This window comes from Mesoplodon mirus (genome assembly GCF_964341445.2).
Source record: "Mesoplodon mirus genome assembly, chromosome: 1".
NCBI classification, from domain to species: domain Eukaryota; kingdom Metazoa; phylum Chordata; class Mammalia; order Artiodactyla; family Ziphiidae; genus Mesoplodon; species Mesoplodon mirus.
Genome location: NC_138976.1, coordinates 7,573,302 through 7,591,011, shown reverse-complemented (window position 1 = coordinate 7,591,011; position 17,710 = coordinate 7,573,302). Strand labels below are relative to the sequence as shown.

At 55.0% G+C, this 17,710-nt stretch overlaps 1 protein-coding gene across 2 annotated transcripts; it reads left to right on the top strand.

Moving 5' to 3' along the window:
• Positions 1–303: 303 nt before the first annotated feature.
• Positions 304–16,976, top strand: URM1 (ubiquitin related modifier 1). 2 transcript variants are annotated; one of them, XM_082610353.1, is made up of 5 exons: positions 304–394; positions 4,414–4,484; positions 12,671–12,752; positions 14,267–14,315; positions 16,717–16,976. In XM_082610353.1, the coding sequence occupies exons 1-5, from the start codon at positions 360–362 to the stop codon at positions 16,726–16,728; spliced, it is 249 nt and encodes an 82-aa protein (XP_082466479.1). In that variant the 5' UTR covers positions 304–359; the 3' UTR covers positions 16,729–16,976. The 2 variants fall into 2 exon arrangements, with proteins under 2 accessions (XP_082466479.1, XP_082466478.1); XM_082610352.1 differs by lacking the exon at positions 16,717–16,976 and adding an exon at positions 14,682–15,775.
• Positions 16,977–17,710: the final 734 nt, after the last annotated feature.

Below are 17,710 nucleotides of genomic sequence, written 5' to 3'. Positions count from 1 at the left end.
GGACGGGCTCGTCCAAGCGGTGTGCGGACTGAAGAGAACTGGTAACTAATGCAAGATAAACTGTAACGTGGCTCACAGTCTCAGCACCAAGATGCCAGGGCTCTCCTCCGCCTAGCTGTGGCTCATGCCAGTCGCTGCCCGCCCTGGTTGTTTGAGCCCCATCCCTAAACTGCACAAAAGGACCAACTCAAAGGCCCTCAACCCACTATCCTCCAAGCTCAGCTCCCTGCTCCAGGCCTCCCTCCAATAGCTGAGCAGGAGCGTTTCCCTGGCACCGCCTCTTCCGTCCGCGGCAACCGGAAACGAGGCAGTAGCGTCGGAAGTTGAAGAGAGTTTCCTGTGAGCTCGGTTTCCTCAACATGGCAGCGCCCTTGTCAGTGGAGGTGGAGTTCGGGTGAGTCACAGAGCTGGGGCGCCGTGGGGATGGATTGAAGTCGTCGGGCTCGGAACTCCCCTCCCTCTGCCTTGGGGCCTGTCACGACCGAATCGCCGAGGCTCCCGGCGACTTCCTTGAGCTACGGCACCCGCCTCGGAGAGCTTGAGAGGCCCGCCTGGGCCACGAGGCCGTATGTCCGGGAATAGAGGCGCACGCCGGGGCGTGGAGGTGCGGTCTGGGCACTTCTCCGTACCCTGAGCCCTGCCAGACTCAAAAGCCTTGACGGTTAGCGGGCGGCCTCTCAACCTTCTTTGCCAACCCGGTTTTGGAGCAGGCCCGTGTGTCTGGTATCTGAGTTCCTCGGATCGAGAAGGAGCACCTTCAGCCCCTGATTTCTTTCTTCTGGCAGCAATTTCCGTTCACACGGTTCTTGGAGCCTTGTTTCTCGTGGGATGTGTGGCCAGACGAGATTCCTTTTCTCCCTTTCCCAAGATTTGGGGGTGTTGAACAGACCTGAACCCCTTTCAGTACGTTCAGTAAACTTGCTACTCACCAGTCATTTACGGAGTGCCTCCTGCAGCTCCTGAGTCAGGTGGGGGTCCGGGGCTAAGTAAGGTAGCACAGTGGAGGAGACTAACCCTGATGACAGTACAGTATGCACAGGATGAAAAGTGCAGGATTGGGGCACACACACCAATAACTGAAGAAACACAGAGGAGGGAGGAAGTCTCCTCAAGCCACTATCTTCTGCCTCCTATAAACAGAAGGGTTTTCATCTGATGTCGGAGCTGAGAGAAACTGCAGAGGTTAGAGAGAAGGCAAAGAAGCTGAGACCCTAGAAGATGGGTGATATAATTTCCAGAGTCCCATGGAAAAGCTGGGACTAGATTTGTCTTTGTGTGTGAAGATAAACAAGACAAGGCTTATGTGAAAGGAAAAGTCTGGGATGGGAATCTAAAACCTCTGCCCATAAATGCCCTTCCTTCCATTGGATGCCCCCAGTTTCTTTCATGTTTTTCCTTCATTGCATAGTCCATTCACCAGTCATTTATTGAGTGCCTACCATGTGCCAGGCGGTGAGCCAGACACAGGATACAAAGATAAATAGAACTTTGGCCATGCCCTCCGGCGTTCAGCGTTTCTGGCCCTTACAAGGGGGTAGTCTCGTGAATGTTAACTGCATTTTAATTGATGATATTGTCTGGCCCCGCGGGTCCAATTAGAACTATGTTTGTCTGGCCTCCTGACTATATTGCTTTTCTGACCCTTTGCTCAGCTATGCCCCCCATAGCCTGGGGGTTCTAGGAGGATCCCTGCTGCTTTGACAGGCCTCAGCAGAGCTGAAGAGGGAGAAGCTGCAGATTGCCAGTGTTAAGGCTTATCTACAGCCGGCTTACCTGTCATGCTCACTGAGTCAGACATGGTATTTGTTCCTCAGAGAGGTCTTCTGTTTGCTAGGTTCTGTGCTGGCAGCAGTGGGGAAGTCATGTGAGGAAGATATGGTCCTTACCCTCCAGAGCTTACAGACTAGCTTGAGCACCCGTTTTCTGGTTTGACCATCTCTCAGCCTCCCTTACCCCCAAGAGCAGTAGTGAACCCTGGCAAGGCAAGACAGCGTTCCCTTCACCCACCACCCCAGTGTCCCCTGAGAACTGCAGCTTCTCGGGAAGCAAGAATGCCCAGTATGTATGCCAAGCCCAGATTCCTTCCCTCTTTGTCTCTGTCTCAATGCATGCCTTTGCCCCGGCCTTTCTTGCATTTCCTACGTCTCTTAGCAGACTTCCTTCGTCCTTTATTCTGAACCTAAGTAGATTCGCAAAGAAGCTGCCTTGCCCATCATTCTCTCCCTTTTGTCCCTCAGTGCCACCCCAATCCTTGAAGAGTGTGGGTTAGGCCTTTGCCTCTTTCCCCTGAGCAGATATGGTCCCCTCAGCCCCACCAGCTCTGATAGACGCTCTAGAAGACCTCGCCCACCTTTCTCCCTCTTGTCATTGACCAGTTCTGCCATCCTCATCTTGCCTCCTGAACAGAGCATTTTCTCAGGTCCCAGAGGATGCAGAGTATGTAGTACAGATGTGAGATGCCCTCTTCTTCTCCCTTTTCCTCCTCCTTTAGTCTGGGAGGTATTGGCAAAGGGAGGGAATGCCATTGAGGTCAGAGAAGAAGTGAGGGAAATGGGCATTTTCATTCATTCATCAAATATTTCTTGAGTGCCTGCTGTGTACCAGGCCAGCAGGTAGAGGGGAAATAAATAAAAATAAAAATGTAAAAAGATGAAGATAAACTAGAAAAAGTGAAGGCCATATTGGGAATGTCTGTACCAGTCACTGGTACCAACAGACACCTCCCACCGAGAACTGGGGAGCGGAGGAAAGACAGGTATTAATTGCGTTTGAATAGCATATCCTGTAGAACAGAAGAGTCTGGCTTTGGTTCTCTTCTGGGACCAAAACAGGCCCCTCCTGCCTCCCTGAATCACTCTAGAGGCTGGGCCTGCACCTTCCTCCCCTCCAGATGTGCTGACAACAAAAATGCCAACCCCTCCCTCGAGGGCTAGTGAACCCAGCAGTGACAGGTCACTCTCTGAGCCAGACTGGTTCTTTATCCGCTTGTGAAGGGAAAAACAGCCCTGGCCTCTGAGCCTGGCACCACCAGGTTTGGCCAATCTGAGTTGTTTGCCTGGATCCCCGTGCTTCCAGTTCCCACTCCTCTGACCCCCAACTCCTGTCGCCCCTTGCCTGTCACCCTCCCCCACCCCAGCTGCTGCATATGCCAGCCCCCACCCAGGAGAGAACGAGGCTCTTGGAAGGGGATAAATGGACGCTCTGTGCGGGCTTGCAGCTGAAATGGCCCTGTGCACGACCACAGATGGGCCTCCTCTCCCCCTCCACATTTCTGCATCAACAAAGCATGACCTTGTTTGGATGACAGTCGCCCCATGTTTCCCCCATGACAATGCTTGCCTTGCCTTTGCCTCCCAGTGGACTGTCTCAGGACATCTCTGTTCTCTGAAATTAGGAAAGGGTGGTGGGGTGGGAGGCATCACATCCGTCAAAAGTCTGTTAAGGCCTTCTCATTTAAGATCCATGTGAAGTCCGAGACGGGAATGGAGAGACCCAGGGGGAGGAGCCATGTGGGGCACTGAAAGAGCCCAAGTGTCTGCATCCTGAGCCCTGGCTTCTGCACTTGGCTTTGAGCATCTCTGCTGTCCCAGTCTTCCCTTGGCCAGGTGTTGGCACACAGAAGTGAGCCAGACTCTGCCCTCAAGGGGCTTCCTGACCTTTGGGGGAGTCTTGGTTGTTTCTGCGAGAAACCAGTTAGAATTCAAATCCTAGTTCAGCCACTGCCTGTCTGACCTTGGACAAGTCACTTCTGGCCCCAGTCTGCTTCTCCACTGGTTGGAGTTAATAATATCCGCCTCCCTCCCGCCTTCCCTGGGATTCCCTGAAGATGAGATGAGAGGAAGAATGTTGTAGCAAATGGCAGGGTTATTGCTAAGCCCAGTGGGGTCTCTTACCCTCCAGCACTGTGATGCGCCCACCAGGCCAGCAGCGGGGGTGGGTGTGGGGCACAGGCCGGGAAATTTCAAAGCATCGCCAAGCCAGAGGAAACCTCTAGATACACAGGGTCTCTAGTGTGCCACATGGTAGCTTCTCAACATTTTTGCAGGTGGAAAGACTAAGGCTTCAGAAGATGAAGTCACGTGCCCAAGGTCTCGCCGTCAGGGGCAGGTAGAGCCTGGTCTCCATCTCAGGGCCCACAACTCCAAAGCCTGTGCTCTGCCCCTGTGCACTAAGGCAGAGGAATAAAAACAAGACTCTGCAAATTTGGATACTTAAATATTAATAAAAATTGTTTCTCTCCTGCTTTACCACATCAGGAAGCCACACTTGAGACTTGATCGCTGGTACCCAGGGTGTTCATGAACCTTGGTCTCTGCATCTCTTGGGCCTCTGGAGCCAACCTCCTCCTCAGTTTTCAGTCTCTGAGGCGTTTGCAGGAGCTCAACCAGCTCTTTCTCTGGCCCTCCTTTGCAGAGGCGGTGCGGAGCTCCTGTTTGACGGTGTGAAGAAGCATCAGGTCACCTTGCCTGGACAGGAGGAACCCTGTGAGTATGGGCTTTCTGAGCCCCTCTCTGGGGGCCACTGGGCAGGAGCAGCTCCACAGGGTCACTCAGCCCTGTTCAAGTGAGAATGGGTGGAATTTCCCTGGCCAGTAGGGAGGAAGGAAGAGAGATCACCAAGTTGTCCCCGCATCCTCTCTGCAATCAGCCAGCTTTGTAGGGAGGAGATGGCCTAGTTTAGTCCTTACGAGCGCGGCTTCTGTATTCAGACAGACTTGAGTTTGTTTTGGTTTGGTTTTTTTTGGCCGCGCCACGCAGCTTGTGGGATCTCAGTTCCCCAACCAGCGATTGAATGCAGGCCATGGCAGTGATAGCCCGGAATCCTAACCACTAGGCCATCAGGGAACTCCCTGGACAGACTTGAGTTTGAATCCCCTTAGCCCCTTAGGCTGGTCACCTCACTTTTCTGAGCTTTAATGTTCTTATCTGTGAAATGGGGATGGTAATCCCCATTTCTCAGGGTTTCTAGAAGGTGTCAGCCAGCGGTACCATGCACTGGATGGCAGCAGAGAGATGTCCTCATGAAGGAGGTAAGCTTCGTCCAGAATCGAACAATGCAGACGGGCTTACGTGGTGGGAACAGGATTTAGATGAGAAGAAAAGCATCCAGCCAGAAAGGAGGTTAGAGGAGGGAGGTTGACTAAGGGAGATGGGGGTTTTTCCACGTGTTCATTCAAATACCTGTTCACCTTTCTTTAGCGAATGTGCACTGAGCACCTCCCGTGCTGCAGACCATGTACCAGGCACTGGGGAGACAGACCCTTCCTTCACACGGGGAGGGAGTGAGGAGTTGATTTCCAGAGGTCCAGCTGGGTAAATAGCAGTGTAACCTAGAGGCAGGGGCTGGACATCGCAACTGGGGAGGTGCTTTGCAGCCCTAGCAGTGGATCCTAGCAGAGCAGAATGTTCAGGGATAAGAGCCCTTCTCACCTAGGGCTGAGATACTTGCGGGAAGAAGAGGAAATCAGTTCTATAAGGAGGCAGGGGAACGAGGTTCCTGGAGGTGAGCAGTAGAAAATGGTCAGGTGAGGTTTGACAGGAGTCCTCTGGGGCTGGACGTGCATCTGCCAAGAGTCAGACAATTACTGCCCAGATTCACTGGCTACCAAGGCTGTTTCTGACCCTCCCTTGGGTTGGAGAGCAATGGCATAGGGCGGGTCTGTGTGCCACATTCAGAGGCCGGGGGACACTCACTAAGGGACAGGGCACTGCCCCCTGGAGCTGGGTGTGGGCATCAGGCTGGGGTTAAATGTCAGGACTGTGGGATTGTGTCCCTGGTGGGGGAAGACCCAAGATGATAAAGGCGATGGTTTCTTAGTTTGACAGATGGCTGTGTAGCCTTGGTAGAGAACAAGGGGCTCTCAGAAGCCTCTCAAAGATTCATCCATGAAGACTTATCTGGGAAGTTATTAAAACATCACAAGTTATGATTTATTTCGCCCTGCTTTTGCTTGGCATGCAAGTCCCCGAGTTTAATCATTCCAGCCCCTTTCATTCATTCATTGGCACCAAGTGCCAGGCATGGAAGTAAGTACTTTATTCTTTGCTGTAATTGGCACGCGTGTTTTTGAATGTCTCCTTTGTGCCAGGCACTGTACTAGTTGCTGGGTATTTGGTCGTAAGCAAAACAGATATGGTTCTTGCCCTGATGGAGCTTACAGAGTAATGGCAGTGGAGCCAGGCAGTGAAGAAGTAAACACGCGAACGCGTAACTGAACGAGGGGTCACCCCTGGCACGAGGAGAACAAAAGGGTGCTTTGAATGAGACAACGGGGTGGTAAGGGAAGGCCTCTTTACAGAGGTGACCTTGAGGCTAAGACCTGAGGAACGAAAAGAAGCCACCCTAATAAATTGGAGGCAGAGTAGAGATGCAGGGGGTCCACTCCAAGTACAGAGGACGGCACTTGTGAAGCCCCTGGGCAGAAGGCCTTGAGGTGGTCAAGGACCTGAAGGAAGGCCAGTGTAGTAAGGGGCACAGGCTGAGTGTGGCATGGTAGGCAAAGCCCCAGCTGGTTGTACCAATAATTGTCACAAATTCTTAGGTGGTAGCTATCATTATTATTCCCATTTTAAAAAGTGGAAACCCAAACCCAGAGATGTCAAAAGTCTTACCCCAGCTCATACTGTTATATAAATGGCAGAGCTGGGGTTCAGAAGCAGATGTCAGGGTCGCCGCCGTCCTTGCATGGTACCGCTAACCCATTACCATTTATCCCAGGAGGTTCCCTGAATCACATAACATCTCAAACATGCAGTGTATTTTCCAGGTTTTTTTTTTTTTTTTTTTTTTTTTTTGTGGTACGCAGGCCTCTCACCGCAGTGGCTTCTCCCGTTGCGGAGCACAGGCTCCGGACGCGCAGGCTCAGCGGCCATGGCTCACGGGCCCAGCCGCTCCGCGGCATGTGGGATCCTCCCGGACCGCGGCACGAACCCGTGTCCCCTGCATCGGCAGGCAGACTCGCAACCACTGTGCCACCAGGGAAGCCCTATTTTCCAGTTTTTACACTTTCTTTCATGCCTCCAACAGCTACTTATTTCAATTTTCATGATGAGCCCAGTATATATTATCTAGCGACAAGGAAACCAAACCTCACAGAGAGAGAGAAAGAGAGTGACCTGTCCAGAGTTACTCAAGTAGGGAGACTGGGCTGAGACCCAGGTTTTGGGTCCCCCGTCTGCTGCTTAGGGGCCAGGTGGGGGCCTGTCCTCCCCGCTCTGGAATAAAGAAAAGGAGGCAGGAGAGGCAAGCGGAAATGGCCCATGTGCTCAGTTTTGGACCCTTGGCTGTGGATCTCTACTTCTGGCTTCGATTTTTGCCCTGCTGTGCCCAGAGGTGTAAGTCACATCACAGCCTCAGAGCTGGTTGGCAGCTACCAGGCCTCACCCTGGCACACGGAGCCCAACAGGAGGGCAGGGGCCTGGTGCCACTGGGAAAGTAACACTCTTCCCCCCAAGCCCGTGCCCAGATCTGCCATCTGGCAGCCTTCCCAGCCCAGGGGCTGCCACTTGGCCAAGCAGGTCTTGGAGACTCCAGCAGAGAAAATAGCAGCCATAAGATCATGGATTGTGACAAGGCTCACAAACAAGGGGACTAAACAGGGCCCTGGGTCCTGGGCCAGGGGAGAGCTTCCAACCCAGCCAACTTGGGAGAAGAGGCTGGGCAAGGCCAAAGTGGGTGAGATCGCAAGAGAGGAGCCCTGGCAGCGCATGATGGCAAATTAGTTATTTCTGCAGGCCTCTTTTTTTCCACCTGTAAAATGGGAGGTTGGGCTAGATTTAGTGTGGAGTGAGCTCGTTATCTGTTTGACATCTGCAATTTGGAAAAGTTGCTTCCAGATCTAAGTATATGGTTCTGGGAAACAGGGTGCACTAATCCAGTGAGCAGTTGTGTGTGCAGGGGAAAGGGGGGTGGGTCTTAACTGCCACCTTCATGGAATAGGCCTTGAGTGGCCAGGGTTGGGAGGCACCCACCAGCTTTGGGCACTGGCCACCGAGAGCTGGCTTTTGTGCCTCAAGGATCCCTTCAACACAAGGCTCGCAGCCCATGGTTGGTCAGTGGCCTGAAGCAAACCCAAAACCTCGGCCGTCCCAGTGTGGGCATTACCTGCCTTGGCCCCCAGGAAGAGACTCGTCTGCCTCACCTTTCCCTGCCCCTCTGCCCTGCCATTGTATTAAAGGGGGGCTGGCGCGGGAGGCAGGGGTGGCTAGGGAGCTCCCAGGCGCTTTAAACTGCTTAGCATGCATTTCACAGCCTCCCTGGGGCCAGCTGTTCCTTTCTCTGCTCTGGGGCCTGTTTGCTGATCCCCTCCCCACCACCCTCCTCTCCCCCCAACCACTCTCAGTCCCTGTGCAAAATTGCTTTTGAAAAGATCCACTTTCTGCTTAATTAAACAATGAGGAGCGTCCCCACGCACATCTGTAAACCTCCTTCTGAGGCCAGTTTAGCCCACAAACTGCTCCATTCTTACCCCCATTCACTTGTAAATGGACCCTCTGATGTTCCCTCTACCCTCTCTTGTCTTTTACTCCCCCCATCCCAGCTCTTTCTTCTCCCCTTTCAACTAAGGCCTGGGGTGGGCTCCCAGAAGAGCCCTGTCCTGGAGCCTGGTAGACTTGGTGGGGACAGGAGCGGCTTAACCTGTGGAAGAGAAGACTAGCGGATCCGTCCCTCCCAAGTCTGCATGGTGTGGGGAAGCGGAGCCACATTAGTTGGCGTGGTCCCCAGGACTAGCCAGGCCCGGTGGGTGGGAGGGACAGGAAGCCAGATTTCTGGTTGGGAGAAAAGCTCTCCCCGGAGGCCTTCAAGAAGAGGCTGGATGAAGGTCCACCGCAGCCGGGATGCAATATCAGATGAGACCAGAGAGCTAGGACACCATGGGGGCCCTGCCACAGTGGGTGGTTATTGTCCCCAGACAAGGACAAATCCACTGGGGCACAGGATTCTGGTGGGAGCCTTTGTAGGTGCTAAGAGGGGCATATGTGGTGCCCCTTTCCCAGCAGCCTTTAGGGGAAGGTTCTGGCAGCCCACAGGATAAGCAATCCTGAGTCACTGCGGGCAAACGTGCATTTGTCTGGTCTGTTTGACACTGCTGGGCCTGCTGCTGGCATTAGGAGTTTGGATTATTATCCCCATCTGTTAGAGGATAACCCTGAGAGACTTAGGTCAAGTGACATCCTACCCAGGGCCATCTAGTGCATGGCCCAGGGCCTTCCGGCTCCAGAACCCGAACTCTTAACCCCTCTGCCATGGAAGCAGTAGCTCCCATCACTTGCTCTTACCCCAGTAGGCAGGCCAGGTCCCAAGGCTTCCTGCACTGGAAACCTTACACTGGGGTGCTCATCTCCCTGCCCTGGGCTGCCTGCCCTCAGAGTGTGATTCCTTCCACCTGGGTTGTCCAGGGAGCATCTTAGGAGTTTGAAAATCTAAAGTGGAGGGAAGGCCGGTGTTTGGGGCCCCCTCGCCACTCTCCCAATGCCCCCGTTCTCTCATTCCCTCTCCAGGTCTGATAGAAAGGTAGTGGATCCCACAGAAAACCCCAGCCAGTCCCAGCAGTGTCTGTTCAATAGTTCACTGTACCGCACCCTCCAGAGCTTCCTAAGCATGTCCTCGAGGTGCCAGGCCTCTGGGCAGAGCATGTGGAAGCTCAGGGCAGCAAGAGAGATTAAAGAGTACAGGTTCTTCCTCTGGCTCATAGAAGAGTTACAGCATCGCTCTGCCAGGCACAGTGCCAAGAGCTTTATGTGGACTATCTTATTTGAGCCTCACAACAACACTATGAGGCATTCTTACAGTTCCCATTTGACAGAGAAGGAGGCTCAAGAGAATTCCTTACCCAAGGTCATATAACTAGGAAGTGATGGAGTCGAACTCAGACCCAGGGCTGAGTCCCGTCCTTAACCAGTCCTCCTCCCCCGCTCCGCCCACAGTTGTCCGTGTGCTCAGTAAACGTCTCAGGGGCGTTCTGTGTGAGAGATTCCCTGCTGCATGCTGGGGCTCACACTCAGGAAATACCCCTGGGGCTCCCGAGGAGGGAGAGGCCTCTTCCCAAGCAGCCCCTTCTCAAGGCCCACACATGCCCCGCATAGTCCAGCCCTGGCTACCTCTCTGGCCTTGTCTCAGGCTGATCTTCTGGCCTTCTCTGTTGTATTACCTTGAACCTGCCAACTCCAACCTGCCTCAGGTCTTCCCATATGTTCTTCCTTCTGTCTGGCACACTCCTGCATCCCACGCTTCTCATCCTTCAGGCCTCAGCTTCAGTGTTAATATCCTCAGGGGAGCCCTTCCTGATCCCACACAAAGGAGAGGGCGTTTGTCACGACTAATTAAGTAATGTCTGTCTCCCCTGCTGGCCTCTTAACTCCATGAGGGTAGGCTCTGTGTCTGCCTTGCTCTCCGCCGTCTCCCTGGCACCTGGCACATAGTAGCTGCTCAGTAAATATTTGTCTTGTGAGTGATTGCATGGGATCCCATGAGGGAAGCCACCATCAGTAGCAATGGGAAGGCAGGAGGACACAGAGGGGGAAGGTGCAAGTGTGATTCCCCAGAGCCATCCCTGAGCCACCAGCCCCGACTCTGCTTAACCCTTCCTCCTCCCCTGGGCGCCTTTGGAAGCCGACCATCTGGCTTGGAGGCTATTTGCATATTGTCTGGGCCTCGGCAAGGCAAGCCTAGCTCGATGTCCCTGGGGGTGTGTTTCAGGCTAGGCGGAGTGGCCCTTGCAGCCTGCGAAGGGAGCCGGGAGTTCCACCTCTCCCCACCCCCAAATCCAGGCATGGGGGAACAATACGGGTGGTGATGCGGTGGCCTCACCATGGTAACAGGCTATCAAGAATGTGGGCAGGCCTGGGGGGCGCAGAGGAGGGAGGGAATGACCTCAGCAAAGAGAAGCATCATGATAAATGAGCCAGCACCCACAGCAGACTCCCCCCCAGCCCACCCCTTGGGGACTTCACGATGGTGCCATCACTTGACCATTAGTCCTCCCCACCACCCCCAGCCTACAAGAGTGGAGCAGAAATCCCCTCTCGGAGGGAGCCAGGGCTGCCACCCAACTGGGTCCTTGTTCTGAACAGGCCAGCGGGGGCTGTGGAGGTGCAGCTGGTGGCCCTCAGGCCAGGCACTGCCCAGTCCCTCAGTGCCTCTGCGCACACAGGCACAACCCCGCCTGCCGGGGCTGGTTGATGGATGTGTCAGACCCCGGCGGCTCTATCGAGCGGCCACAAGATATATGGGCTGGCGGCCCACCAGACAGTGCCAAGATGGAGGCCAAGGGGAAGCCTCTGAAACCCAGGCCTCTGGGAGGAACCCAGCCAGGAGTCTAAATGGACTGCAGCTAGTTGGAGGCAACACTCCCCGTGCCCTGCCCGCTCCAGGGACCGTGAAGACTCCCATCTGCTTTGTTTAAAAATAGGAATTAAAATTGAAAGGCACAGTCTCAGTCCGTGGACACTTTGCCCATGGCCCTGTGCTCTGCTGGCGTACGATCCAGGGAAGCTGGCACAGAGCAGAGTGAACCAGTCCATCCAGGGTGCCGCCTGCTTGAGTGCCTTAAAACCCTGCCCAAGGCTGGTGCTGTGTGTGACACGCGCCGGGCCTCTCCTTAATTGGCAGCCTTTCCCTCGCCTGTGTGCCAGGAGTCCACCTCCAGCCAGGGAGACCAAGGCACTGCTTGGGCCCTTCTCCAGCTTAGGCCCTGAGCTTTGTCTCAGGCACGGACCTAGGACAGAGACCCCTCTGAGACGTTGACTCAGGATGGAGATGGCTAACCTCCAGCCCTCTGCTGGCTTCTCAGAGACGAGCTATCATCTCAGCTAGTCTCTGAGAAGGCTACTCCTGCAGCCTCAGGGATGCTCTGTTTGAGCCATGGATCGTTGAGAGCCATAGCCTTGGAGGAGATGATAGAGCCCGGTTTCAGTGTGCTGTGGCCTGGGACCTGGCTCCCAGAAAAGGAGAGAAGGCCTGGGAGACAGGTGGCTCTGAGCCTCCAGATGATGTACCGAGCTTGGTGGCTGTCCCCGACCCACAGAGGCAGATCGCAGTGTCCAGCTGAGCAGGAGAGGCCCTTTCGACCCTGAACCTCTTGCCTCTTCAGGGTGGCCGCCCCTGGCCTGGAGGGCTCTGCGAAGCGGGAGTGGAGGGGCAGTGATCTGTCAGCGTCTCCGGCTGGTGAAGGATCCTTCTCTCCTCCTGTCAGAGGAAATTAAATGATGTTATCGGCTCAGCCATTGTTTTTCTTCCCTGACAAAGGGAAATATATGCAGACCTTCCAAGAGCAAAGCCGAATGCTCCCCATCTGGGACTGGCTGGGGAGATAAAGGTGGAGGGGCTCTCCCAGAAGCCTACCCATGGCGGTTTCAGACCATCTTCAAGGGCTAGTGGGTGGAGGTCTGCCTCTCAACCCTTTCGGACGTGACCATTCCTCTTGCTGTCTGCCTTGCATCCCCATTGCCTCTTCTTCAAGCTTTCAGCAGTGCCAGATGCCACTTTTCTCTGAAGGCCTCTCCAGGTCCATTTCCTCACCTTGGGAATCCACTAGTTCAGGGGCCAAGGCAGCCTGGTCTAAAAGAGGCCCTCTCAGCCCCATATTCACTTCCTCCTGGTCCAGGCAAGGCCCTGAGGGCCAGGAATCATTTGGATTTGACATTAGTTTGTTTTGTGCCTTCTTCTCCAGGGGACATCCGGAACCTCCTTGTCTGGATCAAGAAGAACTTGCTAAAAGAGCGGCCGGAGTTGTTCATCCAGGGAGACAGCGTGTGAGTCCCTTTCTCCCTTCCCTGAGGAGGGCAGGTGAAGGGAAGGAGGTTTGAGCCCCTGTCCTTGGTTCAAACACAGCCTTCTCTGGGGCCTGTTCTCCCTTTATCCTCCTCTTAGCCCTCCAAGGAAAAGGCTGCCTCTGTCCAGCTCTCTTGAAGTTTATTTTCAGTTTTCTTGTTACCACATTGGACTGTTGGGGTTTTTTTTCCAAAACCTGGGTCAGGAGACTGGTAAACTTATCAAAAAACTTAGACTCCACCTTCTGCTTGCCACAAACTTGCTGTGGAACCTTGGGCAAGTTACTTCACTTCTCTGGGCCTCAGCTACTTTCTCCATACAGACATTACTGAGAAAAAGGTGCTACCCAAGGTCTCTCTCATCGCTTGACAACCTAGGACAGTGTTCTCCCATGGAACTTTCTGTGATGATAGAAATGTTCTCTATCTGTGCTGTCCAATACGGTAGCTGCTAGGCACATGAGGATATTGAACCCTTGAAATGTGGCTAGTGTGACTGAGGAACTAAGTGTTCAGTGTTACTTAAATGGAATTTAAATTTAAATGTTGCTCGTAGGTACCGGGCTGGACAGCGCAGGTCTAGGATTACAGGGAGTCACTGCATGCGTGTGCACACACATGCACATTCATGTTCACCGGGGACACCCCTAGCCCAGCCCAGAGCTTCTGTATCTGTCCCAGGCCCAGCTTAGCCTCCTAGGAAAGGAGCCAGATTCCATGTGCCATGAAGTCACTATACTCCTACAACAAGGCCAGCCTGATATGTCACAGAAGTGGCCAGGGCACTTGTGGGACTTGTTCATCTGCCTCGAGGCAGAGGTTCACCAACAGGCCCTGGGGGCTAGGGCTGCCATCCAACCTGTGGCTCCGGTCATGGTCCAACAGTCGTGGAGGTCACCCCCAAGGACAGCAATGCTCTTTGGGTCATTGCCAGCAGGAACCAGGCTAAGGTACCTGTCCAAATGTCGGCCTACCCTGTCTTACTCCAGGCAGGGCTGCTCTCAGGCCTTCAGGGGCTCGGGGCCACTGGCAGGTTTCCCTGATTGAGAAAAGCCAAGGTAGCCTCCTCTCCAGGACACGCATGCGGGAGGCCTAGGACAGTGAGGTTAGACCCCTGGAAAGATAGGCTGCTACCAGTGGTTCCCATGCTAGACCCTGGCAAGCAAGCACCTCACACGCATCATCCCACTTCATTCTCCCGCAGAGCTTGTGAGGAAGGCACTGTGATTTACCCTGTTTTCAGATGCAGAAACTGATGCTCAGGGCAACAAAATGACCTGTCCGAGGTCTAGGAGGTGGCAGTGGAATTTGCACCTGTGTTGCATCTGGCCCTCAGACTTTCCTGTCGCCTCCGCTCCCTGGGAGAGCTTTAATGGGGACCCTCGAGAGAAAAGGCTCCCACCACACTCCTGCGGCCCAAATGTCTAAGCCTTTGCCCCTGCCCCAGCCAGCTCCTGCCCTTCACGCCCTGCTACTCACCACCGTCTTTCCCACAGGCGGCCAGGGATTCTGGTGCTGATTAACGATGCCGACTGGGAGCTGCTGGTCAGTACCTCGGGGGACAGCCCTCCCTCAACCGCTCCCCTCACTGCTTTGGCAGGAAAGCCTTGGGCCTCTCATGAGACGCGAACAGGGTGGCTGCGTAATCCTCTGTCCCAGTCTGGCCTCCAGACTGAGGCTACTTGAGTCTCCCACCCCAAGTGAGGAAGGAGTGGGTAGCGGGGGGAAGTGAGGAGCTCTCCTCCACCCTGGAGCTTTGCTAGTAGTTAATGCGTAGGGTACCCGTTTTCTTCTGGTAGATCCTATCGTTCTCTCCCAGAGCAGCCAGGCTCCCCCTCTTTCCCTCTCAACACCTGGGGAGAAACTGGAAAAGTGCCCTTGACGGTCTTCTTTATTTCTCTTCTGGACCAGGGTGAGCTGGACTACCAGCTTCAGGACCAGGACAGCATCCTCTTCATATCCACGCTGCACGGCGGCTAAGGGCCCTTCTCTGTGCCTGGGCCCCCTTGGGGTGGGGAGAATAGAACAGTCAGACATCCCCTTGGGCCCTGCTTCCAGATCTCCCTGTCTCCCTTGGCTGCTTTCTTCCCTACTCTGTCCCCTGAGCTCCCTCCAGGCAGGGAAAGGAGGCCAGGTGCTAAAAATGAGCCTTTCTCAGGCACGTGAGCAGGGGAAGGCAGGCAGGCGGGCAGGCGCCCGAGCCCGGCACTCCCTCTCCCAGCAGCTGAGGTGGGGGAGGGTGTCCCTCAGTTTGTCAGGAGCGGAGGGGTCTGTGCGCAGGTGACCCGGCAGCTCTCTACTCCTGTGTCTCAGTCTAAACACTGAGTGACCGCTGACGAGGCACTCCAGCTCCTGGGCCGTGGTGCCTTCCTGGGGGAAGATGAATGAACCTGAAGAGCTGATGGCAGGCCCCTCCCTTCTCAAAGATTGGAGGGGTCTCCGCCTCAGTTTCCCCATCTGGACAGCAGAGGGCTCTGCCTGTCCCCCACTGATATCATTGTGGAGCCCCAGCTGGGGTCCCCTATTCAGTGCTGCCCCCACACACACAGCAGCTGCTCTTCCAGCCGCACCCTTCCTCCTGCTCCCCCACCCACAGCGCTTGACCTGGCTGGCCTCCCCCAACACAGGCCACCAGATGGGCTCCTGAGACCCTCCTCCCGGCAAAAGGCTGCCAGCGTGCAGCTCATTCTGCTGAGGTGCTGAGGGGGGAGAGAAGGAGGGTGTCGGCTAAACCTTGGACTGGCAGAGGCTTGGGGGGGCAATGTGCCTCAGTTTCCTCCTCAACAACAACTGAATTTTTATAGTATCTGAAAACTGGGGAGATACTTGATGGCACAAATGTACACTTGACGTCCTCTCTCACCTCCTGCAGGAAGCAGGATGGGGGCAGGCAGCACCTGGTAGGCAGGATGGTTCACCCCTCCTCCCTCCATCCCTTCTGGAAGTCTTGGGGCCTCAGTGCCTGCAACAGCTGGCCTTGGGCAAATAAAAGACTAGGTTGTTTACTGGCCTTATCTGGAACTTCATCCTTAGAAACCGGTGGCACCCCACGTTTCCCCCAGCCGTGGTCTCTGGTCCAACCTCTCTGTCTTCAGCCTAGGGCTTTCAGAACTGCCCTTCACCCGAAAAGGGAGCAGGGGTTGAAAGCCAGACTGTCCGGACTCCGAGAAAGGGTGATATGATAGGGCCATCTGGAAAAGGGGTGGCAGAGCCAGTCTATGCTGACCAGTCTGGGTCCCAAGATACTTCCCTACCCGTCTGTCCAAGGCCAGGCTTTGTCCCACCAGCTGCAGCCAGCGGCCTCAGGACGGAGGAGGTATAGATAAGACTGCAGAGCCCCACTTCCCATGACCTGGAGGAAAAGCTTTGTTTGCTGGAGGGAGACCTCAAAAAAAAAAAAAAAATTAGGGCATTAACATCATCCTGCCCCCAAACTTTGCTTTCCATTAAATGTTAAAAATTTAAGGTGGAATTTCTCTCGCTCTGGAGATGAAAGTGCAAAGGGTTGTCCCAACAGTGTTGGCGGTGGCGTGTGCACATCATTCTCAAGGCTTTGTGGGCAGACGACGCCCGGGCTGGTGAGCTGCTCTCCAGCACTGCTGCAGGTGGAGGCCCCCCGGGTATGTGTGTGTGTGGGAGTGGCCATGTTGAGGTTATGGGTGCAGGTGCTGTCTAGGGAGAGGCTGTATGACCAGCCCGCACTGGGTGCTGAGGTCAGGGTCTGCATGTTAGGGAACAGGGTAAGGGACAGCCTCACTTGAAGGATCCACCTGTCCCGATTCTTGTAACCTGGAAGTGCCTTCCTGCCTCCAGCCTCACTGAGCTTCGGAGTGCCCCCGTATCCACCCCCGCAAGATTCCAAGTCCTGGGAACTGGGCGAGAGGAATCCTTTCCTGCCTGCACTGGGGAGAGGAGGGGTGAAAACGGGATATCCCTTCCTCCACAGCGTGCCAGTTAATGCCAGTTAATGCCGAGGAGCAGGGTAGGAGGACGTGCTGGGGAAGCCAGGTTCTCCACCGCGACGGGGGATGCCAGCATCACGGCTGAAATTGGCCAGGGCCACACTTCAAGCATTTTGGGTCATTTTCAGCTTGAGCGCAAAAGGGGTCAGGGATAGATGACCTGGGCTCAGAGCCGACGACACCCAGCTGCCCCCCCACCCCGCAACTCCTGAACCCACTTTTGAGGAAATAAACAAATAAATAAACCCCACTATCTCCAAAAATTTGTCTTTAATGAAAAGAATTCGTTTGTCCAAGTTCTATTTCCAAAGCCGAGGCGATTGCCCCGCGGGGGCAATGAGCGCATCATTGCCGACGCTTCTCCCACTGCAGCCGCGGCTGGAGGAGGCTCAGCCCAGGGGTCGGTCTGGAGGGGCTGGCGGGAGAGGTCGGTTTATTTGGGATTTAGGGGTCGGTTTAGGCTTGCTTAGGGGATATTGGTGGGGGAGGATGGGTTAGAATCAATTCAAAACGAGTTAGCAAGCGCAGTCCGCCGTCATCTTCTTTCGTCCCGGACTTTCTGCGGCTCGGGCCGAGGGCGAGCTTCCCGGACCACATTTGGGCCCCGCCGCGGCGTGCCAGCTTCGTTCCCGGCCGAAATTTGAAAAAGGGAAAAACGACGCTATCGACTGGAGGACCCCGCCAGCCAGGACTGGTCACCCGCAGAGGAGGAGGAGGAGAACGAGGACGACGACGAGGGGAGGAGGATGGCGGCGCTGGTGACAGGGACCAATGTCCCTCCTTCGCGCGCCTGGCCAGGGCCGCGATCCTCGCGCTGGGGCCAGCCAGCTGCCACCCCGAGGAGTCTCGCCCGCGTTGAGCTCGGTCCCTGCGGCTCCCGCCCCTGTCGTGCCCGGAGCTCAGCCACAGATGTCCAGCCACAATTCTCGGTTGGCCGCAGACTCGTACAAGAATTGCGTTTGGACAATCAGTGGCGAA